This window comes from Neolamprologus multifasciatus, chromosome 7 (genome assembly GCF_963576455.1).
Source record: "Neolamprologus multifasciatus chromosome 7, fNeoMul1.2, whole genome shotgun sequence".
Lineage (NCBI taxonomy): Eukaryota > Metazoa > Chordata > Actinopteri > Cichliformes > Cichlidae > Neolamprologus > Neolamprologus multifasciatus.
The window spans coordinates 42,437,113-42,462,558 of NC_140445.1; the positions used below are offsets into that span (position 1 = coordinate 42,437,113).

The 25,446-nt window shown below is 39.3% G+C and overlaps 1 protein-coding gene and 1 long non-coding RNA gene across 3 annotated transcripts in view; one reads left to right on the forward strand and one right to left on the reverse strand.

The window, feature by feature from the left end:
* Positions 1 to 272: 272 nt before the first annotated feature.
* pot1 (protection of telomeres 1 homolog) overlaps positions 273 to 25,446 on the reverse strand; it is a 64,797-nt gene continuing 39,623 nt past the window's right edge. For both annotated transcript variants that reach the window (XM_085164635.1, XM_085164634.1), the window contains exons 11-20: positions 10,705 to 10,886; positions 9,932 to 10,029; positions 6,401 to 6,427; positions 5,924 to 6,080; positions 5,469 to 5,677; positions 5,207 to 5,342; positions 4,460 to 4,542; positions 3,710 to 3,804; positions 3,242 to 3,347; positions 273 to 2,572 (exon numbers count right to left, since the gene is read on the reverse strand). In XM_085164635.1, the coding sequence (XP_085020761.1) occupies positions 2,454 to 2,572; positions 3,242 to 3,347; positions 3,710 to 3,804; positions 4,460 to 4,542; positions 5,207 to 5,342; positions 5,469 to 5,677; positions 5,924 to 6,080; positions 6,401 to 6,427; positions 9,932 to 10,029; positions 10,705 to 10,886 (1,212 nt within the window). In that variant the 3' untranslated portion in view covers positions 273 to 2,453. The remainder of the gene's footprint in view (positions 2,573 to 3,241; positions 3,348 to 3,709; positions 3,805 to 4,459; positions 4,543 to 5,206; positions 5,343 to 5,468; positions 5,678 to 5,923; positions 6,081 to 6,400; positions 6,428 to 9,931; positions 10,030 to 10,704; positions 10,887 to 25,446) is intronic.
* On the forward strand, positions 14,778 to 15,701 carry LOC146514977 (uncharacterized). The gene is made up of 2 exons (XR_014874842.1): positions 14,778 to 15,310; positions 15,357 to 15,701. It is a non-coding gene; the product is annotated as an uncharacterized LOC146514977 (long non-coding RNA).

The following is a 25,446-nucleotide window of genomic DNA, read 5'->3' on the forward strand; positions in this document are numbered from 1 at the left end:
CGTACACACGTACACACATGCACGCACACACACACACACACACACAGAGGTGTACAAACAGGTACTCACAGACACCTCTTGGTTGGCTGCTGCCTCTAAACATATCGTGCTCATGTGCTGCTCAGTAAGATTCAGTATTTATTATTTACTGTTATTTATGCTTATGTTGGTTGTTACTGTGGTTTCCCTACTGTGTTTTCGTTTTGCTTGTTTGCTTGTTTTTTTTAGCAGGTGGTGAAGCAGATTTTCAGTGTCTTTTCTCTCTCTATCCCTCTTCTCCATTTTTCTTTCCCTCTCTTTCTGTTAACTCTCTTTCCAACTTCTCTTTTCTTCTTATTTCTCTTTCCCACCCCCGTTCTGATTGTAATAACTTAAAATAAAAAAATAAAGATAAAAAAAACTATGACAATCAAGTGGGCCAGTATAGCAATAGGTCCACTTGGAAAAGTAAATCTGTTTGGCATTTTTCTTGGGCTTTAAACAATAATTCGGATTGCTACGGTGCGGACAGGAGAGGCAATAAACAACAACAACAAAATACCCCCCCCCCCCCCCACCCCTCCCAAACCTCCACAACAGTGTAAGACACTGATAAAGGAACTGTTTTCTGTATCACTTTAAGTTATTACTGCTGAAAGGGCGTCTACCCTACAATAATAGGGTATTCTTAGAGTTTTTGTTAAATAAACAATGCCACAGTGGCATGGCATGTTTTGTTGTTCATTTGAAGTGGTATTTACTTCATTTTAAGAAACACTAAAGACCATATTATTTTTGATTATGTCTTGATAGATTAAACCTTGCAAATGAAAGAGTGTACTTTCTTTTTTTAAAACCACGATTGCAAATGTTAAGGGCATTCACACTTAATGCTTAATTGGGGGACGAGATCACATCATGAATATACTCAGTAGACCAGCAGACGGTGCTGCAAACCCACAGATAAATACTGAAAGGTGTTTGGAGGATCTGCTTTCATAAAATGGAGAGTGAGTCTGCATCCATAAAGAGCAAATATTGCTGCTCAGCGTTTTAGGACACTAGAATGTGATGCCATACACCATTCCAAAGATAAATTAAAAGCTTAACCTGCAAATACATTTCATGTTAGCATTTGTTAAAATGGCAACAATAAATATAGACTTAACAGTCAGTTGCTGCTTGGAAACCTTTTCATGGCAAACATTTACTTCAGATTTATGTGCTGCGGTTCTCCCTCTCTCTGAATGTATGTACGTCCGTATGTAGAGAGTTATAGCATTTTGACTGACAAATGACTTTTGAATGACTTTTTTGGCGAATAACAGGTAGATTTAAGAAATATACAGTAAACCATCCTAATACATGGATACTAGGTATGTCATTCATTTCCTGTTTGTATGATATAAAAAGCAGGTGCAAAGTGTTGTCTTTGTCCTGCGTGCTGTGCAGAGCAATTAGCAAAAGAAAAATATCTCCTGAACAAAGATTTTGTAAAAAAAGATTTTAACAATCCAGCTAACAGAATTCTCAGATTTGGAAGGATGCATTCAGAGCAATTGTGGAGTTAAAGTTGCCACAAGATATAATAAGTATGCAGGGAGGAATATTAATGTGGTAACCATGATCTCATAACATTAGACATCCTAGCTTCAAGCATTTGGTAAAAGTGGGAAACGGACTCAGAGTTCAGGTTATGGAGTGATGTCATGGAATTCAGGATAAGAATCTTCAGGAAAGACTGAGGCCAAATTTGAACAGTCTTTAGCCCTGCATGAAAAATCTAAGCCCCTTCATTCAGTTAAAATATATAAGAGTACTCTGGACTTCAGTGTGGGGCAAAGGTTCATCTTCAAATCGGGCAACTCTAAGCACATACCCAAGATAACAAAGGAATAACTTCAGGATGGCTCAGATTTGGACAGACTCAGAACCCGATTTAAAATCTCTGGAGAGATCTGAAAATCTATCCAACCTTATGGGAGAAACTGGCCAGAAATAGTCTGGCCATAGTCAAAAAGACTTGAACCTTGTAATTGCTGCCAAAAATACTTAAACTATTGAGCAAAGGCTGCAAATACTCACGTAATAAATGTGCAAGAATTACAAGCAAACCTTTTTCATGCTGTCATCATTGTGTATAAAATGTTGAACTGAAAAATGAATTTACTCCATTTTTGAAATAAGGGTGTAAAAGTCACAAAACACGGAACAAGTGAAATGCTGTGAATACTTACTGGATACACTGTAATAAAAAATAAAATTTTCACCTTTTATTTTGAAAAGTCATCAAAAGTTTACCCAGGCGGCACAGGAAATGGCAAGAAAATGCAGTTGGTATTTTATTCAGTTTTTAACTTTATTTACACAATAAATAGAAATGTAAAGAAATAAAGCAACAACAGACAGAATCAGAATCCTCTGATCAGAATTTCATCTGAATCTTTCCCACAGGTGGTGCAGATGGTGTCAGATCATTCAGATGAGGGTTTCACAACAATCGTGTCACAGACCTGATAGCAGGTCTTAGTCTGTCCATCGTCGTCCTCTGCTTGATATGCCATCAAACATAAGTCGAGCCATGGGTGCTGACCTGAGGACCAACAGGCAGACATGACAAAGCATCGGGCAACACAAACCTGCGGCTGACATTAAACCTGCTGCTGCTTCTGGTTTTGCAAAGCTGCAGGAAGTTTTTTTTGTATATTGTTATATATAGATATATATATTGATCACATACTGTTTTGTGCAATGTTTTGTTTCCCCAAATCTCTACCACAGAGCTGTAAAGTTATACATATTAAAAAGCCAAATTAATGCCTTTGAAGCTTTCAGTATGTCATGTCTAATTCTATGTTTTGGTCCAGTTCATTACACAATTTAGATCGAAAGTTATTATGTTTCCATAACTAAAACTGAAGAATTATTCTAATGATTTGACCATGCACACTGTATGAAAGATGGACATGAGTCATGTCACATTTTTATGAGTGTTTTCCAATTTCCATCTTTCTGTTTTGAAACTGGACTTCCAAAAAGCACGAAAGAAGCAACTGATATGAAAAACACAGAAGTTTTTTTTTCTGAAGTCACAGGTAGCTGAGAGGCACTGGAGATTTCTATACAGCCAGACCTTTTTTCAATATGACCAGGGAAGCTGAGACCTATTGGCCTTTTAAAAAAACATGCAGGTTTAAGAACTTTTCTGACCAAGAAGCTATGTCCATTTTTCATGTACTGTGTATGGGTTTGACAGACATACCCACGTTGCCACCTGGTGGACAGAGAGAGTCCATGATTTGGCAGATGCTGTTCTGAGCTTCCTGATTGGCTGAAGCATCCTCTGCAGACACACCAAAGAATGACTCCTGGTGAAAAAAGAGAGTAAAACTCACAATTAGCATTTATTTATCACATCTACAAAGCCCACAGACATTATAAACAAAAGTTACCTTCAGTTATCCTCTTATTTATATCTTGCTGTAAGAAGCAAACTAATGTTTCTACTTTACCCACATTCTTGGTTAGACAAGAGCTTTTAAAAATTCAGAATTTGATTTGTTGACATCCAAAACACCAAAATATATGAATATTGGACCTGACTTCTTTAGGGCAAAAAACTCAAACAGCGCAAAATTTTACAAGACAACAGTGAAATATATAATAAATCCAGATGTTCTCCCTTTGTCTAATCCCATCTGACACCAAAAAACAGGAGTGTGAAACTCACAGCGTGTCTCCACAGGAAGACATCCAGTGTGTCGGTGGCATCCTGCAGCTCCAGTTTCATTAGCAGGATGAACTGCAGCGGCTGAATGCCGAGAGCTGCAGGCCAAATAAGCAGAAACATTGCCTGATTTATTTCAGAAGCTCAAACTGACCTGGATAGAGATCAGCCAGGAATTTCTACAACTCAGTGAGGAAACTTAAGTGGGGAAAAGACACAAACACAGGAATAGTGAGTTTTTTGTTTTGTTTTGTTTTGTTGGGGCTGCACCCTAATGTCAATTTTTAAAAAATTATTATTGAGACCAACAATGCATAAGAAATTTCCCTAAGATGCCATTTTTAAATGTCTTGTTTGGTCTAACCAACACAATAAACACAAAGATACTCAAATGGCACGGAAGTAAAGAGAAAAGACGTGCCAATGTCCACAGAGGAAAAAGTGCAGCCTGAGAAGTCTTAGCTGGCATTTGACAAATGACGAGTTTGTTTTGCCACAATAATCACATTAATGTCACCACATTATTCACTTGGGCTTCGTTCTTTGTTGTGCTGCTTGGAACTTGGAAGTTGAAATATGATTTTGGCTTTAGTTATGAAAAAGTTGTAAAAAAACACAAGATAGTCGGGAGAAAAAATGAACATGAAGCATTGGCAATTTTGTGTTATCTGTTTGTTTTAATTGCTTTCAGCTCTTCTCCACCGCCAGTATTTACTCCGACAGTCTGATGATTCAAACCAATCTCTGTCTCACCTTCAGCGATAATTTTCTCATCTATCATCTCAACTCCTTCCCAACTCTGCTCCCTCACTGCAGCCTCGGAACACCGCTTACAGCTGGAACACACACACACACACACACACACACACACACACACACTACAATGACGACATGTTCAAGAACTAACACGACTGTTTGAATCAGAATTTGAAGGTCAAAAAACATTTTTATATAAAAGCTTCTGAACTGCCTGTTTAAGGACAGTAACCTGTTCTTATGAATAAGAAAAATGACAAGGCAACAACAGCAGACACACAAAACCAAACATACTGTCTCACTGTGAAAATTCATCTTGTGGTGACATAATGGATTAATAAAAGCATCATCTGTTCTGTATTTTTGTTATGAATGAGTTACTCCTAAGAATTCTCTTAAAAAATTAAAAATATAAAAAATGACAGAAAATAACAGCCTGTGACAGCCTCTCAATATCCATCATTTAAGTGGGCGGGGTCAAGAAAATTCGAACACACTCTTTAAAATGACTACGCTCGCTTGTATTTGAGTCATTATAAAGGGTGTGTTTTATTTATTTGTTATTTGTCTTCATTACAATCTTTAAATTGCATGTGTGTATAACCATTTAATATATAATTTTGAAAAACATTTAAAGTATAAATAATAATCAGTGGTTGTCAATATTGATGGGATCGTTATGACTGATCAAGCTCCTGCTTAGCTCTACCAGCGCTCTATCAGTGTGTGAGATTTATCTCTGACCCGTAGTATCTCTTCCTGCCTCTGAACAGAAAAGGTGCAGATAGGTCGAGCAGAGACAGGTGACCTCCTGATGACCTTACGGGGATGATGTTCTGGTAGCTGGCCATGAGCTGGCACATTTCCTCCAGTGTTGAACCTGTAAGATACCAAGATATCGGAGTTTTTGTGGATTTGATGATGGATGGATTCCTAGACCACAGTCTTGATATTTCTTTTGATATGTTGTTAGCTTTTATGCTTTCTAATAATTGCGGATTGTTACCCATGAGCAAGATGACATCCTTGGTTTTGCCCTCAAACATAAGCTGAGTGAGCAGGTAAACAGTTAGAGCTCGGTTTGAGGGACCTGGGGCGTGTCTTGGGAGGCTGACCTGTCCAGAGAGCGCCCATGGTGGGGGACTGCAGGGTCCACAGTCCTTTGATGCCTCAGAGAAGATACTTTCCAGCAGCTCATCATCTGGGACATCCTGCCTGAGATCATCATCATTTTAAACTTATATATCAACACCATCTGAGATCAAATCTACTACTGCTGTCAGCGATAATCTTGTTAAAATGATGAATGAACGCCATAACTGCATTAACGCGGAAAATCTCTGATAACGAGTTACCGCGGATCGCCCGTGAGTGGGGCTGAATGGCGTCAAAGCGTTAGCGCGGTTACTAAAATCTCCACATTACCACATGAAGCAACAGGAACACAGCATAAGTGCCTACATTGATTTACACTTGCTGCAGTAAAGCTTGAGCGCCTCATGCAGTCTGCGGGGTTCATAGGCCTTCAGCTGGGCCCTGACATGGTGAACTCGACCCAGGCCACTCCGCTTAACTTCAGATAGTGTCACCTTCTGCATGTCATGGCCACAGCTTCTCTCTGAACACAAAAACCAACCCACAGAGGAAAAATGTTCATCATTAAACACTTGGTAGTAAATAGTAAATAGAATGGATAACAATTATTAAAATGGTAAATAAATATAAAACCACATAAGAAATTATACACAGATGTAATTTTTTAAAATAAATTAAGGATTTACTTTAAAAAAAATGATCATATGCACTGAGTCATTCTTTGAGGGTTTTTATTTAGACAGGATTGGTCCTAATTTACTGCTTTATATTCATTATAATACATTACCTGCACTTCCAAATCCAACCAATTAGCAATTACCAATGCAGTGCTGAATTTCATACCTGTACTGCAATCCACTGTTTCACCATCTACAACACAGAACAAATCGAAGCATCAAAGACGGAACGAAACACAAGAAGGCAAATAAATAAGCATTAAGTTGGACAGGCTTAAATTTAGCACACAACAGAAAGCTCGCTATCCTGAATTAAACATCTCCGTGGTACTGAACAACAGTTTGTAAAGCAATATCTGAAGAACTACATAGAAGTAAATTCAACACTACATTTTTAGTTATAAATTTCTTTAGCTGTTCAGTACAGATAAAACGCAAACACTATACAAGCATTACACAAACAGAAGCTTTCAAAGGACAAAAGTAAATTAATTTGGGTTTTAAAACTAAACTTCTTTTACTTCTTTGGCCCCAACTGTACTTTATAAAAATAAAAAAAACTATACCACTGTTACTATGTCATGAATAGGGATGGGTACCGGTATCCGGTGCCATGATGGCACCGGTTCTGACATAAACGGTAGTAACCAGACCGAAAAGCAGCGCACATTTCGGTGCTTTATTTCGGTGATTTTTTTTCCTGAGCTGTGATACACTTTGAATTCTAGCCAATCATTTTACGTTTCCGAGGATAGTAGGCGGGTCCAGGTACGTAGGCTCTTTTAGAGCAGAGCTACAGATTAAAAATGCCCAAGGCGAAGCGGTCAAAAGTCTGGCTGTACTTCACAGCAAAAGATGCAAACTTAGCAGCCTGCAACAAGTGCTTTAAGGTGATACTGTGATACTGTGCAAAGGAGGTAACACCTCAAATCCGATGAAACACCTGGTGACCTGTGCGCCGTATTTGATAGCTTGCTGCGAGACCTCACACCGAGCACATCTACTGCGGGTGGGTTGCCTGTTATCGGACCCGGAGTTTGCAACATCCCCCAAAAACCCGAAGAGTAGAGTCCTGGCCCCTAGCCCTGCCAGTGTAGCAGAAATGATGACGGATGATGATGGCAGCAGCAGCCGTTCTTCTCTTCGTGAGTAGCTTAATGTTGTTCGTGTATAATTTACGTTGAGTAGGCTAACCACGTTATTAAATTAATGCATGTAAGGTGTACTAGCAAACACCGTCGTAGTTACATGTGGCTGTCTTCTTGTTCTTGTTTTTGGACAAAGTTTGTGTTTTTTCCATTGTTTAAGCACTGCTTCCAGCCAAGAGTGATACCATATATGCCCCATAGCTGCAGAAAAGGCTAACATTGTTATCTTTTTACAAAAAAAACAGCTGAACATGAGAGGTTTTTGGACCAATTTTGTGTTCTCCATTCTTTAAGCACCGGTTTGAGCACCGTTTAAGCACCGGCACCATTTCAAAAGTACCGGTTTGGCACCGGTATTGGATAAAACCTAAACAATACCCATCCCTAGTCATGAATTCAATTATTATTCCTGTCTGTGAAGGTTCTCAGTCATCCAGGTCATCGTAGTCAAAGGAGCTTGCAAAGAAAAGCGTCTGGACTTCTTTAAGTTACTTGAAGACGTTTCACCTCTCATCCGAGAGGCTTCTTCAGTTCTAAGGTCAAATGGTGGAGAGTCCCAGATATAAACCTGGTGGGAGTGTCCCCCCACAGAGGGACAAAAGGACCCCCTGATGATCCTCTAATCGCCTGAGCCAAGGTGTGGAACTGGGTGTGGGTCCCAATCAGCCAGAGTTTCGGGTGAGTTCATTGTGAAACCTGGCCCCACCTTATCATGCGAATTCCTGAGGTCAGATGGCCCAGGGTGTGAGTGGGCGTTAAGGCGTCTGGGAAGGGATCTCAAAACTGGATTATAGATGGCAGAGAGTTGGTGTCGTAAACCACCGCCTCTGTTCAAAGATGGTCGCTCACAGTGGACATAGATGGCTTCTTTCACTCCTCTTTCAAACCATCTGTCCTCTCTGTCCAAAATGTGAACATTGGCATCCTCGAAAGAGTGTCCTTTATCCTTAAGATGCAGATGGACTGCTGAGTCTTGTCCTGTGGAGGTGGCTCTTCTGTGTTGTGCCATGCGCTTGTGAAGTGGCTGTTTGGTCTCTCCAATGTAGAGGTCTGGGCATTCCTCGCTGCACTGTACGGCATACACCACATTGTTAAGTCTGTGTTTTGGCGTTTTGTCTTTCGGGTGAACCAGTTTTTGTCTGAGTGTGTTGCTGGGTCTGAAGTACACCGGGATGTCATGCTTGGAGAAAACCCTCCTGAGTTTCTCTGATACACCGGCTACATAGGGGATGACAATGTTGTTGCGTCTGTCCTTCTTATCCTCCCTCGCTGGTGTCTGATCTTCTTTTCTGTGCCTCTTTGCTGACTTTATGAACGCCCATTTAGGATAGCCGCACGTTTTGAGTGCTTCCTTTACATGTGTGTGTTCCTTCTTTTTCCCTTCAGGCTTAGAGGGAACATGTTCTGCCCGGTGGTGTAGGGTCCTAATTACTCCAAGTTTGTGTTCCAGAGGGTGATGGGAGTCAAACAGGAGGTACTGGTCCGTGTGTGTGGGCTTCCAGTAAACTTTGATGTTGAGGTTGCCATTCTCTTCAATGTGCACAGCGCAGTCCAGGAAAGGCAAACAGTCGTCCTTTGTGTCTTCCCTGGTGAACTTGATGTTTTTATCCACAGCGTTGATGTGCGCAGTGAAGGATTCCACTTCTTGTGTCTTGATTTTGACCCAGGTGTCGTCTACATATCTGTACCAGTGGCTGGGTACTCTTCCTTTGAAAGAGCCAAGAGCCTTCCTTTCCACTTCCTCCATGTAAAGGTTGGCTACAATAGGTGACATGGGGGAGCCCATGGCACAGCCATGTTTTTGTCTGTAATAGCCTTCGTTGTATTTGAAATATGTAGTGGTGAGGCTACATATTTAGTGAAGGCTATTACAGACAAAAACATGGCTGTGCGTTTACGACACCAACTCACTGCCATCTATAATCCAGTTTTGAGATCCCTTCCCAGACGCCTTAACGCCCAGTCACACCCTGGGCCATCTGACCTCAGGAATTCGCATGATAAGGTGGGGCCAGGTTTCACAATGAACTCACCCGAAACTCTGGCTGATTGGGACCCACACCCAGTTCCACACCTTGGCTCAGGCGATTAGAGGATCATCAGGGGGTCCTTTTGTCCCTCTGTGGGGGGAAACTCCCACCAGGTTTATATCTGGGACTCTCCACCATTTGACCTTAGAACTGAAGAAGCCTCTCGGATGAGAGGTGAAACGTCTTCAAGTAACTTAAAGAAGTCCAGACGCTTTTCTTTGCAAATTATTATTCCTATTTTCCTGTAATGTTTCGAAGTCTGTTAAGGTAAAACATGAAGTTCAAATACAGCATAATATTTGTTTTTCGCAATCACAATAAAAACAAAACTATGATATCTTCCATCTTTTTTAACAAAGGTATAAAAATTGGAATGTTATACACATAATATTACTGCATGAGCGATTATATAAGTGTCCTGTAAAATCAGGCTTGTTTGAAATCTATTTAAGTTTAATCAGTAGGAGCAGCAGTGACCATAGTTAGTACGGAGGTGCGAAATCTAGAGCTCATTTGTACCAAGAGACTCTGGTGGAGTTTTCCAGACCTCCAAGAGATCTGAGTCGTTGAGTTCAGAGAGTGCTTCTTCATCATTTTCTTGGAAAGCTTCAATAACTCTATAGACAGAAATAAAAAGAAAAAAAATGTATTTAGTGATGCAATTAAAAACAAAGATGACAAAAAAAATACTACACACTTAGCAAATAAAACCAGGAAAATGAATCAAATACTACAATAAAATTATAGTTTACAGACAAAAACAAGAGCATCCATAATACAGGGTTGATTCTTAACCAAGATTAAGTCTTGGTGGCGATAATACTGTTATGGACAGCTGTGTACACCATGGAGTAGGCATCCCTAAAACGTTTTTTTCAAGAAGACACTTTTTCTCAAAAAAGTGTCTAAAGATCTTACTTACTCAACTGGTATAGTTTCTAGTAAAACAGTGTGGGAGCACAGTGTTACTGATAAATGCATTTTTCTTTATATTGTCCAGTGGTGCTGTGACAAAAGGACCCCACTCACACAGACTTGTAATGCACGTAAATGTTTGTTTAAAAAAGCTTTACAATTTCAGTTCATACAGCTTGCAAGCTCCCTCTTCCTGCTTCGTTCCCCACAATGCTCTCACGCCAGGTCCCGGCAAACTACCCAAACAGTCACAATAAGATGATGGAGGTCAGCTGTTTTGGTCAGTCATCATCTGACACCACACCCTGAACCCACTGCTCCACCCCTCTGCTGCAGCCGAGGAACAAACCACATTTTTCTCTTATCTCTCACCGTACCTCTTCAGCTCCTGCACGTCAGGGCTGTTATCAGGAAGAATCCCGATCCCTCTGCCATACGACGTCCCTCCGTGCAGATGAAAAGCCAGTTGATCTACCTGTAATTGGCTTCTGGTAAGACCAGGCACTTTACTGGATCCTGGAAGTGCTCGCAGGTTGTAGATCCTCAGGAAGACTCCAGGCTGATGGGACCCCCCCCCCAAAAAAAAAACCCAAAAAAACCCCAGAAAAGACAAAACTTTTTAGTATTGAAATGCTATAAAAACAAACAAACACCAAAACAAAACATGTTTTCAACTAGTAACCTGCAAGAGAGATGAAGACATCAGCACAAAAATGCCAAGTCAATTGTGAAGTTTGTTGTAAATGCATTGTGGCTTCAGTGTTTCACAAAAACATTTAGCAAGACAAAAGACAAACAACAGATGATGTAACTATTTTCAGTCTGAGCAACAACAAACATTCTCCCACTCTCTCACTGGTGCCATGCAAGTCACCATCTGTAACAACTCATGGTTTGGTGCGACTTCAGTGACGCCGACATGTGGAACATTAATCACTGGAAGAAAATAGTTATAGAGCCTCGTCTAACTCTGAGAGCTGTCGTCCCAGCAGCGTAACAACACCTGGATGCTTTGTGTTGTTTTTGAAAAACTTCAACGTCCTTCAAAACTTTAATACCATGTACACAAGGAATGTTAATAATATGAATACAAAGTGCACACATGTCAGTGTTTATATAGTAGAATCCTGCATACATCCCAAATGTAATAATGCGGGTCAGATAATAGATTCAAACTGAGGACCTTATTGCCTTGAGGCATCAGTGTTAACCACAGCACGACCATAATGCCCTATCCTGAAATTCTCCCACATTTTTTTCCAGATTGGTAAATCTGTGGCCATTTTTTACTTCTGAAAAAGCACTTCTCTGTCTTTCTAAGACACTTGTTTATATCCAAACATGTTTATTGACCCGTTGTCAATTAAGCTACTTAGCTGCAAAATGTTCCTCCAGCTATATTTTTTTAATACCAGTTACTTATCAGCAGATGGCAATGTTGCACCAAACCTACAGTCAGTGGTGGTGACAGTGATTCAGAGACTGGTCATCGGATTTGGGGGGTTTGTCATTTTGTTTTTACCCCCTCTCAGCTGTGATGATCCTGTAGCCAAAAGCAATCTGTCTCCACCTTTATTATCAAAAAACACTTCAGTAATCAAGTGTCTGAGCGACTCACTGATGCTTTGAGAGCTAGACACATACATATGGCCAAAGGCTAATTAAAGTCCTGAATCCTTGACACCAACACAAAGATCTGGTTATGGCTTGGGCCCAGTTGTTCTTAGACAGGAGAGTGTGACAACTAATCACTACGAAGTTGTTCTAAGCTTTGATTAAGAATTTAAGAATTGGAATGAGAACGGCTTCTTCTGGGATAACAACATATATGGATGCCTTACAATCTTTCTTTAATGTTTTCATTCTATTTTAATTCTCCTTATTATATTATCCCTCTGTTCAGCACTTTGGCCGACACTTGATGTCTTTTAAATGTGCTATATAAATAAAGATGACTTGACTTGAAAATGCAAAGCATTGCAATGTGCAGGACAATGCACCCGCTACCGCAGGCACTGTAGCCACAAAGCTATGAAGATAATGTAAACCTAATTCATTACACTGTAAATAAAAAATTAGTAAAAATTAATTAATACTAATGACAAATAAGCAAAAATTCCCCTAAGACCTATGATGTAAACAAACAGGAAGCAAAAGCAAGAAACATTTAGGGAAATGTGTAGGAAAGTGTAGAAAAACAAAAAACAAGATGATACAAATATGAAAGATATGAAAGCCATAGACTACGAAAATGAATGGCTAAACAGATAATTATGACAATGGGTGGGAGTAGGAAACTTGTACTTAAGGTTAGAGTTCCTTTCATTCTCCATCACTCTCTCCCCCCACCTTCCTGTCGCCCTTCTCCATTGTCCAAGCAAATGAAAACTTAAAACATTTATTAAATAATTAACAAATAAGTAAATGAATAGCAATAATGTAACAGTATGATTTCCTGCATAGTTCAGTAACCTCATTTTGCACCTCACAGTTATAAGCATAAAAAACACTGGCCGCCAGTGCTACCTCTCAACCTTCCTGTAGATGCTCCGGTTGGTAACCTAGGTGACATCTTACTCAAATTATTGTGTTCACAAGATTTTCAGAAAACTTAACGTCACTGAGATTTTTAGTAGATGCACCTATGATACTTATTTGAAAATCCTAGGTGACTTCCTTCTTGAGTTATCACATTCACAAGGTTTTCAAAAATGAAAACTACAGCAAAAAAGCAAAAAAAAAAAATTGAACTCCAATTTTGAAAACACAACTTTCTTTCTTTTTTTTTTTATAAAGCTCTGAGTTGTATTATGAGTATGAGTCTGTGGTCTGGGAGAGAGTCCTGTAACTCAATGTTGGGCAATTAATTATATAGTTACTTCTTCAAAAAAGTAACTGAATTATGCAAACAACAAGGGTTTTTTTGCAGCTGTTTACCTAAAAATGCAGCCAATGCATTTTTTAAAATAAACATTTCAAACTATTTACAGAACAATCAGCTGTTCTGCATCAAATAAGATGCCACACAAATTATTTGTGCCACTCCAAAAAATAATTTCTGTCCACTATGAGATAAAGGAGAACAACAGCCTGATACCTGCAGGCCTGACAACAGGAGATGTATCACTCTTGTAACACCTGTAACATTCAGCAGTCGCCTCATTGTTCTGACACACACAACAAATCTATTGACTACACTACACACTAACAAGACAACACACTAACTTTAGACTCCAAACACGTTAAACATCGTAAATCTCTCACATCTCAAAACACTCCTAAAACTTCCTAAACAACTAAATGCCATGTTGCCATATCACTTTTGATTGGTCGACATGGTAAATATTTCCACCAATAGGAAAGGGTGGGGTTTTTTTTGGTTTTGTTTTTGCTCACAGGCGGAGAGTGCTTTCGAGCACTTTCCTTATAAAATGCAGTTTTAAACGTTTCTTCCTGCAGTAAATATAAACAACGATAGTATTCAGAAAAAAAACAAACATTGCAATATTTTTTATCATAACTCTGGTTTTACGTGGCCTATCAACACAATTTAAAAACTAATATAAAGTCCACACTTTTTCCGTCAATTGTTCTGTCTGTCCTGCTCACTGGTTGTACATGTTTTCATTAACGTGGCTTCACTCCACATCAGCCACGCCGCTTTGCTAGTTAAAACACCGGTGTTGGCACATAAGGATACTGTCATAGCCTGTCATCTATTAGCTGCATATATACGAATGTGAATCGCATCATTGGCTGGAGCAGCCAGACACCGATCACTTACTTACTCACACTGCAAAACAGAATGAATTGTTAACGTATTTATTTTAATTGCAATTCAGGTTAGATTTTTTTGTGCGCAACACAGATTTTCTGTGCGCAGAGACCGTGCCAGCATTGCGCGATTGCGCACGCACGCAGTTTAGAGGGAACATTGCTTGTAGCTATCCTCAGTATATGCAATGTTGCCTTTGCACAATTCCCTCACTTCTGACTACCTTCCCTCTCGTTATTACCATCCAGCTACACTTCTCCAGTCCAAGTGACATTCTGATGTCGTTGCTGTAGATCAGGGGTAGGCAACCTTTCTGATGACAAGTGCCATCTAAAATTTCCTAAGAAGTTAATGTGCCATATGATTGCATTAGCAATAAATTTAATAACACTCTATATAAACAGTTACACACTATATAGAACAACGTTACAGAATTTTATTTGTTTGCAGATGTTGGCAGCTATCAGTGAATAGTTATCAGCTATTTTGAAATAAAAAAAGACAGTTTTTATCCATAACAAAGACTCCATAACAGCAAATGAACTGTACAACAGAAAATACAAAAGCTATTTATCGTCTCCTCACAAGAATGATAAGAAAAATAAACTGAGCCAATATGGCATGTCTGTTAATACAGGGATACACATGTTAATGTGATCTCTGGTCTCCCACTCAGAGACACAAGTCTCCGAGTGTCTGCAATGTTCTGAAGACGGTTAAACTTGTCAGGTAGTGATGTCCAGCAGGTGAAAATGCAAGCTCCATGAACACGCACATCCATGGATTCCAGCTGCTTTGATGTTGGCATTAACTCAGCCAGTTAATGAGAGACAAATCTAGCTGCTCATTAAAGCTTTCTGGTTTGATCAGAAAATAAAACATTGGTCCATACACCTGAAAGTCCCAAAAACGCCTTGTGAATTCTGTCTCGGATGTATTTGTGTATTTCCATGGTGCTGATGATGTGCTGAGCGGACAGCTCCTGAAGCATTTGAAGTGTCAAAATGTGGAAAGTTAACAACGTCCCTCTCACCAGTAGGCTAAGTGATTTTTAGCCAATTACAAGTTGAATCTGGTAGTTGGGGTTGTTAGTTAAGATACCGTCATTAAGAAGCAGCACAACTAATGTGTCTATGCGAGCTGATTTGCGATGTGCGCCGCTGGCATGGCCAATTATTTTTTAATGCACCTTCTCAGATTAATTCACTGTGTGTTGTGCCCAGGGCTGGACTGGAACTAAAAAAATCGTCCCAGGCATTTTGACTAGAGACCGGCCCACCAGGTATTAAAGCCATAAAGCCTTTAAATGAAAACAAACGCTGTTGTGACAGTGATGTACATTGTCTTGTTGGTATATGTATGATTTCTATACATTTTACATCAGATAAAAACTTTGGTTGTAAGCTTCAGATAAATATTTAATAACAGCCAGACATTTTAAATGAGATTAAGAAAGAAAAGTATTTCTCTCTGCCCACCTCTCCCTGTTAATGCCCTACCTGAGCCCCTGGCAAAACTTTGCTGGACCCGCCCCTGCACAGTTACCAGCTGTCAGCTACATAAAAAAAGGATCCTGGTGTTATTTGTCTCTCAGAAACAGTTCATAACTTCCCTTCAACCCATTCATGTCACCTAAAAGGTAAACCTGTTTCTCCATCACCTGTTCAGCTCTGATGATTCAGTAAGGACATCTCCTGGTTTCATCTTCATGTTTCCCTCTCACCACATATCCAAACCGACATCATGACCAGCAGCTTTTACAGCTGTGGCTCCAGGAAACCTCAGCTGATACTAGAAATTAATATTAAATAAATTCTAACAACAGCTGATCAAGCTTAAACGTGCTGCTGTTAGTTAGCGTGACATCCAGCAGTTTCCTCTTTCTGGTGCAAAGTGGGCGATAAACAAACAAGAGAGAAAAGGCGATCAGCTGATCATTGATCAGTTTCACGATTGAAGTAGCAACAGGAGAGGGAGGGGGAGAGAATGAGAGAAGAAGAGGCAGCTGTGCAGCGTAACGACAGAATAACTCCAGCTTTGTGTCTTTTTCCATTCTAGCTGAAGTCCGGGACAAACTGTTCCTTTTCAGCTAGATACGAAACATGTAATATTTTCTCTGAATACGGGACGATTCCGTCTTTTTACGGGACGGTTGGCAACTCTACTAACTAACCTTTTGAATAAAATAAAGTTCACTATCAGTAACATCATTGCACCCACCCAGCTATATAGAAACTCCGTCATGCTAGCTAGTACGCAGTACGAGTTATTGTAACTGACTGTAAAAAGTCAGAACAACGAAAATAAACTCCACCTAAACTTGGTTTATATCTGACCCAGATAGACTGCAGGTCATAACTTCTTACCTGAAGTTCAGTTCACCTGACACTCGGACCGGCGGCTGCCTCGGGGCTCTCCTCCTCCTGCCTCCCCTCTCCCTCATCCACCTTCTGGCCTCCACCATTTGCTAATGTTACTGAATCTGTGGAAGCTCCGCCATAGCCCCCACCAAACAACAGAGTTATTTTTACACACCGGCCAGCATCTGGCCAATCCACCACCTTTCATTGTTTATACCATTACAAAAAAAAAAAAAATCATCAGCCCTCCGAGCAAATGGCCAGTCTAGCTATGGTCGTGCCAACAGTTAACCCTAGGGTTGCCGACCCCTGCTGTAGATCCTAGTGATCACTCCTGGCTGGAGTGCTGCATGGCTAATATTTCCTAATATTTGTTAATGAGCAATTCAGGGCTATGCAGAACAAAGTGAGCATCAGGCTCCTTGCTAAATCCTGCACTTGATGGTGACTTGTGCAGTTACCTTGAAATCGGCCTCTAGTGTTGTTTTTCACATCCCCAATTAATTTCTTGTACAGCCCTAAGCATTCCAGGATCCACATGTGAGGCATTGAGTCATAAGCCTTTTTGTAATCAATCCAGGCAGTGCACAGATTGGTCAGTATGGTCTTACAGTCTCGATTGACGGCTCTGTCTACCAGTATCTGGTGTGTCTAGCAATTCCTTTCTGGGCCCCTCATGTACTGAATCATGTGCCTGTTCATTTCAGCCACTATGACGCCAGGACTGGCTGGATGGGATGGTTTCTTCTGGGGATCATAACTGTCTGGCTTTCAGTTAGCCATTCCGGTTGCATCTTGTCCATTAGCTGGTTCATATGTGCTGCCAGGCATTCATCAAGTGCAGTTAGCTTATTTAACCAATAGATGTCTTTACCAGCTGTCACTGCTGTCTGCCTCTGTGTCACGTGGGAATCTCTAAGTTCCTGCATTCATGCACAACAAACAAAAATGATACCACAGCACACCATGTGCCAGCAACCTTGAGCAAAGAAGTCAGATAGATGTAAATAAACCTTTTTTCAATAACTCTCCCTCTACCATATATCAATCTCCTTTTATCACATGGCCACGTACAATGCCTACGTGCCATTTTAATTTCACCTACTGATTAAAAGATGTCAAAAAATATATCTTAACCTTTGCAGTAACCATTATTACCTAAATTTACTTCAACCACTCTACAAGGTCAGGAGCACTTCCTAAGAGCATAGAAAAACACTATGTTTAAATAAAAACTGCTATTAAGATCATATAACTCCCGCTGGGGAGAAGGCAACCAGTGAGACCGCATACAGAGTATTTTTGCTTGCCGAGTCTCAGTTTTGTTTGGTCTCCAAAGACCTGAATATTTAGCAGCGTGAGATAGAAGAAACAACTCTAAGTACTCGGAAGATGGCAGTGTTTTCTTATTGCTACATGACAGTTTAAAAGAATTTACCACAGTTAGTGTTTGGGAAAAGGTGTAGCGAGAAACGAGAGGGTGACTAAAGCTGGAAGAGTGAGAGAAATCACCAGAGGACAGAAGGAAGGACAAATAACAGCAGTGTCATGCGGTGTCGACTTAGATGTGGCCCACTCGAGCTTGTTGTTTGTATGCACACATTAAATCCTGTGCAGCAGCCCAGAGACCCCAGGTATGATTATAATGAGCAGCTGAGAAAAACAGCACTATGTTTAGACAAGAACCTAACTCATCTGGTCAGAAGACTAAGATCGCAGTGCGTACAAAAGGGCCGAAGCTATTCTCTCCCGTCAACAAATGCATGCTTTCATTTACATTTATCATTTTTCAGTAAAACCATTTTGTGCATTCTTTGGCTGCTTTGTTGATTCAAGACCTGGAGGACTTGCTGTAATTGATGGAAATATAACTTCTGCTTTTTACCATACAAAATGCTGCAAAAAACAAAACCTCCAGCCATTGTTTGTGCATCAAATCTAAAATGCACTTGGGATATTCAGAAAGACAGCAACCTGAAATTAAAATAAAAAAAAAAAGAAGCTAAAGAAAATTAAGGTTCTGGAGTGGCCTAGTTAAGACTTAGACTAGACTTAAATCTGATTAAGATGCTTTGGCCTGACCTTAAACAGGCCATTCATACTCAAAACATCTCCAATGTGATTGAATTAAAACAATTCTGCAAAGAAGGGGTAACATTATCTATATGGGGCCAAATGGGGCTTTCATGGGATATAGAACTCAATGCACTGGTCCAGAGCTCAGAGAGTGATCGGCCTCTGACAGAAAAATAGTACCCTGCTGCTTCCCCTGCAAACAAATCATTTTCCTTTAAAAGAGGCCAAAGAAACAGAGTGGAGAAGCCTCTGGCATCCTCTTTGAGTCTGTACGAAAACTAAACACTCCACTGTCTGCTCACCACCCGACAGCCAAGACGCCACTGCCGCCGTCTTATGGTATTAATGCTGCTTGGTCGCTCCATAAAAAGACTATGTAAAGTTCAAAAGATTGCTTTGGGCGTTATTGAGCATCAGAAGCCCGTGAAAGCAGCCAAAAAAAAGCAACTTTTGCCTTCACTGAGAAGAAGAAACTGTTCATTTCAAAATGGCTTATTTATGGAGCTGCAGGAAATGGCTTTTAAAAGCCAGAGAGATACAGCATGACTCGACAGTGGAGCTCTTTGTGCTGGAACATCAACTCAATGGGAGACGGGGGCTGTGACCAAAGGAAGTATACCACAATTCAAATACATCAAATGTACTCTGAGACCTAAGGTAAAACAAGACCACAAGAAATAGAAGCCTTGAGGCGACATTTGTTGTGATTTGGCGCTATATAAATAAAATTGAATTGAATTGAATCTCTAAACAGGAAACATTGCAGGAGTGAAGGGTGTCTGCATCAGTACACATCCCCCTCCCCCTACCTCGCAATTCCCAAAAAGATTCAATGGCATGGAAATGCTTAGATCATCAAGCATGAGCGCTAAAAATTATATAATGAGTTGAAGCTGCAGGAGTTGAGCACACACTGATTGTTTTGTTCACATTGTCATAGTTATTTCTTCAAGCAAGCAAAGTTTTTTTCCCCTCACAGCATTTCAAGAATTGACCATTAAAGAAATCAAATGGCTGCATCCCAGTTTCCCTCCATTTCTACATAGTTTAAGCTACTATGAGTTCAATCATTATATCAAGCTGGCAATTATATAAAACCACAGAGTAAAGAAACAGTTCATTTTATTTTATCTGCTCTATTTATCATTACTTTGTCAAATGAACCTTTTTGAGGGTTTAAACATGTTTAAAAAAACAAATGAAATTTTACAGACACATCAAGTCTTTGATAGACTCTGGTATACAAAAGTAAACACAGTTGGATGCACACTATTCTGAAGTTTGGCTTTAATTCAATGAAATGAAGAAAGCAGACAAAACTCAAGTCCTGGATCAAGTGTGGGCTCACTTATTGCATAACATAGGAATCAGCTTAAGTTTTTTTTAATTTAATGTATGTTCTTAGTGAGGGGTTTAGGAATGTGGATTTCCAATAATTTATATTTGTCCTTGAATAACCTATATTTGCACTAATTAGAATCGCCATATCAAATAATCAATCAAACAATCCATAACCAATTCTGGACATCTTTACGATGTCCAAACTAGATCCACAATTTAGACCATGACCCAACTTGCATGTCAATATGACGTTCAACATTTGAATTCTGGGTAATGTTTTGATCTATGACAGATACAGGAAATTGACATAATTAAATGTAATATGCTAAATAAGCTTATGACCTCCCACATTTTTGACCAGCTTAGTTACAGCAGTAAACAACACTGATTCACAGAAACAAAGATGTAGGGATAAATATTTCAGTAAAAATATATTTTCTGCTAAATTTGTATTGAAATGGGTATCTTTTTCTAGATGTCATTTTAATGACCTAAAAGGAAAAAAAAAAAAGCTTTTTACCTTTTAATTAACCAAATGTCAATGCTGTCAGTGACAGGATTTTGCAGTGTTAGTGTTTCCACAGTTGTCACATCATAAAAACAAACAAATAAATAAATAAATAAATAAATGCATACTATTAATTTTAAATTAATTGTTCCACTCCACAACATTTATAACACGCAATGGATATTGCAATCAACAAGACTGGTGTGGAGATGGTCTCATTCAACATAATTTCAATATTTCTTTAATTGCTTTGATTAGGTGTTTTAAAACATTTACATGCACGGGTATGTGTAATAGTAGAATAGCCTTGACTAACTCAGTCTGACAGACTTAAAATTTTACTGATTATAACAACTGACAGACAATCATTTCTTAGAGAGAAATTTACTGAAAGGAAATTGGCTTCACTGGGGATAACCGTTGGTAAATTGGGTAAATTAAATATTAAAGAACATCAGAGCAATTTCAATCATTTCCAGTCACATTAAAAGTGGCAATTCACTGAGTTCTCCACAGAAAGAAACAGCTCCCATTGTCTGCTCATAAACATTATACTGAGTTACAAAATATAAAAAAATTAAAAATGAAAATTACTGCAGTATTGCTTTTAGATCTACTGATGAAGAAATGAAGATTTAAAATTCTATTATTACGCATGTCTGTAAGCTTTTGTTCAAATAGAAATATATTTCTCATAAAGAATATGAGCAACCTGCTTCCAAAACAACACACATGAAAAAAAAAAAAAAAATACTGATATTCCAAAAGGGTGAATGCAGGTATACACAAAAAACACATCCCAGTTTCATTAAGTATTTCTTGTGGATAAATCGAGATCTCAAATCATGGCTTTCAGCCCTCATTAAGAAAGCACCATGAAGGATCTAGATGAAATGTCTAAATAAAAACACGGGGTGGCTTTCAGGAGATGGAACAGGTCATTTCCTAGTCAGAAGGTTGTTGGTTCGAGATACTAGTTTGTACCTCTAAAAAGGACCAGCCAACGAAAGAAGCGTCTATATAGCTATATTATTCCCTAATTTTCCCCTAATGGATGTATGGTGGATGAGTGTGTTTTTTCATAACTTATCCATTCGGTAAAGCTTTCAGTTAGCAGTGCAGTCTCTATGACATGTACTAACATTGGTTAGCTGTAGCTAGTAGTTGTCTGCTAGGCCCCACCTACAGTTATAGGAGTAACTGAAGTGTATCTCCCCATCATGTTGTTGATGTTTGTCTTTGTTATCCATTCTTACCAAACTTGGTTAATGAATCCTCAACTCAGCTTCAACCAGGTACAGTCCCTTGGGGGTCAGAAAAATAACATGGGCCAAAACACTAACAATGTGGCTTGAAAATGCAGTCCAGGAGAACTGCCATTTGAGGCAGGCCCCAAAACCAACTCCCTTGACAAAAAAAAGAAAAAGGATTTTTCAGTTCCATATGCAATAATGATAAAAAGAACCTGTTTCTTGTTGCTTGCCATTAATGCTCCATAGGAATAGCATCATCCTGTAGTTCAATTTCTTTGAACTAGAATCAGCTGATTTCATTTCATGTGCGGGAGGAGAAAAATAGTGGCCCAGTCTGCATAGTGGATATGGACATTACCGTAATTGTCGGGCTATAAGCCGCTACTTTTTGCACAAGCTGTGAACCCTGCGGCTTTTAGTCAGGTGCGGCTTTTCTATGGATTGTCCATGATTTTTGTGATATTGTAAGAGGATTTGTTTTGTTTGTTCCGCTGTTGTACGGCACTACGTTGCCTGGCGGAAGGGCATGTGATCAGACACACAGTATCGGGGTTCAAGAGTGGTATGTTGGTCACATGTCCATCCGCCAGGCAACATAGTGCCGTACAAGTAGCGCGAAAAACAAACTTCAAAGTAGCGCTACGCGTTCAGTGGGAGGCGTGGATGATGAGAGGTGATAAACTTGCGAAAAGCAACTTATGCCCAACTCCACCGGTGGAATCTGACAGCGTGGAAAAGTGTGAAAACATCCATGATCACCAACGGATTTCGAAGGGCTGGACTGCTGCATGATGGAGAGGAGGACACCGCCATGGCCCTTCAGAGGCTGTTCGACTCTGACACTGACAACGAGGATTTGTTTGGTTTTGAAAGTGACAACGAAGGAAAGAAGCTGAGAGTGGATGACGTAGCCATCCTGAGCCTGTTCGTATCAGACACTGGAGAAGAGGACTTTGGTGGTTTTAGTGCGCAGGAAGAAGAGAAAGATGGTGGTGAATGACTGACTTTTCTTCTTGTTAAAGCCGTGTCACTGCACCTGAGCCTAAAAGGTAGTCCGAATCTATTTTTCTGGTGTGCTGTAGGTTATTGTTATGTACTACATTTGTTACTCATTTATGAAGCACAGTACATGTTTCGTACTTGTAATTACTGCTACTTGTACATATACCTAAAAAGTTATGCAAATATGTACCCGTAACTTGTTTTTCAAAATATTAATAAAAGGGGTGTGTCTCCAAACAGCCATCTCTTTCCTGACAATTCCCTTTGTGCATATTCTCTTACATATGATAAGTCAACATTGAAACACCTGCGGCTTTTAGTCAGGTGCGGCTAATGTATGTACAAATCAGGATTTTCCCCTGATTTTAGCTTGTGCGGCTAATATTCAGGTGCGCTTTGTAGTCCGGGAAATACGGTACTTTTATTTTTACTGCATAAAAGGACAAGAGTACAATGGTGAAATGCAAACTGCATTATGCTGCTAACGCATCGGCTCATTGCAAGCCTCTGCACAGAAAGCATGCTAACGCCAAGCTAGCCAAGAACCCAGAGTGATGTTAAAGTTGAGTGAATATTGACCCCAGCCCAGCAGCCAGACCATTAACTTTAACAAGTAACAGAAGTAGTGATAAGCAATCAGGTTATAGCCTCCATTTCTACCTGTTCATGTTCAAGTACAATCACTATGACTGTTGCTTTAAAATCTCTTTATACTGGTTATATCTTTGCTTTGTGTTCTCAGCTTTTTGTTCACAACTAAAAACTAAGAGAAAGTTCATGTGTGTCCTCATTAGAATAAGTGTTTGTGCTGGTGTGTGAAACTGTAGCCTATAGGTTTGTATTAATTAAATTGGTAATTATGAGATGATGCATTTTCAGGTCATTTTAAGGAGAAATGTTAAAATAATGTAACCCGTAGGAAAACAAATTACTTTCTCCTGGGAGTAATTAAAATCCATTACTGCATTACTGCAGCGGATGTGCATAATATTAACGTAACTGCCACAAACATCTTTGTTCCGCTGTAAAAGTGATTCTGATGTTAAACATTAGTTCTGCATGACTTTTTTGCCAGGTAACTTGTGTCCCACCTGTCAGAACTCTGCACCCCACCAGTGGGGTGCGCCACACACTTTGAGAACCACTGCACTAAACCAACAATACATAATGCAAGTAAAATAGAAATTGTAGTGTTATTTGGCTGGTAAAAATTCACGACTCTCAAAGTGCTATATTTCTCAAAAGGCTACATTTCTCCTAATGAATATGAGTGGCATCCATCTGTGACTCCTCAACTCACCACACAAAGACCCTTATGTAATGCAACACAACAAAACTTCTATGAACAAGAAAATAGATTACACATCCATTATGCTCTCTGCAGCAACTATCAAGTTAATTTTTATAGCAGTAAATGAAATTAGTGGCTGCAGGAAAGGAAAATTTAAAAAATAAAATGAAATAAAGGAATGCCTGAAGAATGATCTGCAACAACCTAAAATATCTTAATTTAAAAAATGTAGGTATAGTTCATTGGTATGGCAGATCTGATCATCTGGTCAGGTCTTTCAGGTTAACAAGCAAAAAAGGAAAGCTGACTTGTATTCAAAAGCTTGGTTGTTAATTAAGTTCTGTTTGATGCAACACTTGAATCGAAAGCATGAGAAATGCTTCATAAACTGGTGGAGTTTTATAATGAACCAGTCTGTAAAAAGCAGGATGTACCTGACAACCTCCAACTACAAAACTGTGTGGTCTTGTTCCATACTTAACTGACACAATATAATTTATATCTTGGTGCTCTGAATAATGATGGATATGCTCGCCCACTATTCTCACCGTCTTTCACAGACTTATACATTACCATGAAAAAGTATTTGCATCCTTCCTGATTTCTTAGTTTTTGCAATGTTGTTGCACTTAAATGTTTCAGATCATCAAACTAATTTTAATATTAGACCAAGATGACCTGAGTAAATTCATCAATTAATTACCCTAATTGCCTCACTCTTCTTATCAGGATTGTTTTAATTCACATTGGAGGGTTTTCAGACATGGACAGTCTGTTTAACCCTTGTATGGTCTTCATTTTTAGTACATGCTGGTATCCCTTGGGTTGAAGTGACTCAGGGCATTATTTGGTGTTTTAGTCTGAAATAAAATTTTACTTCATAAACCATTAACATATATTTTCTTTATCTCATTTTCCAACTGTAGAGAAAACATATGTTTAACTAGAAAATGTATATTCGGAGGAAACTGCAATGTGAATGCTGATAGCTGAATGTTTTGAGCTGAAATGAAATAACTGCTGAATGTTAAATTAAAAATGTTGAATGAGCTGAAAAATACATAACTTTTCACCTAAATAGAAAAGTGTAGAACTGGTGAAAGCTGACGTTCACACAGAAGAAGTTGGAAAGTAGCTGAACAGGTTTAAAATGTACATTTGAGAAACCTGAGTAATGACAAAAGAAAATTTAGAATCAAAAACATCTTAATGAATATTAAAAGTTCATATTCTTTTAATCACTGAATGACTGAAATGTGGGAGAATTCACTCCAGACAGCTAAATGCTGTAAGTTTAATCATCCAGTCACAAAAGGTGATTCTAAAAGTCATCATCTGATTCCAACTGCCCAGATTTGAACCGCCTGTGTGCAGAATAGAAATCCACCAATGAACAATAAGCTTGAATTTAGCAGGCTAAGCAAAATGCTCTATCCAGTAGGCTTGCACTAACTACTGACATACTATTATTCTGTGGCAAAACCCGGTCAAATCTACCTCGGTGCACCTGTTG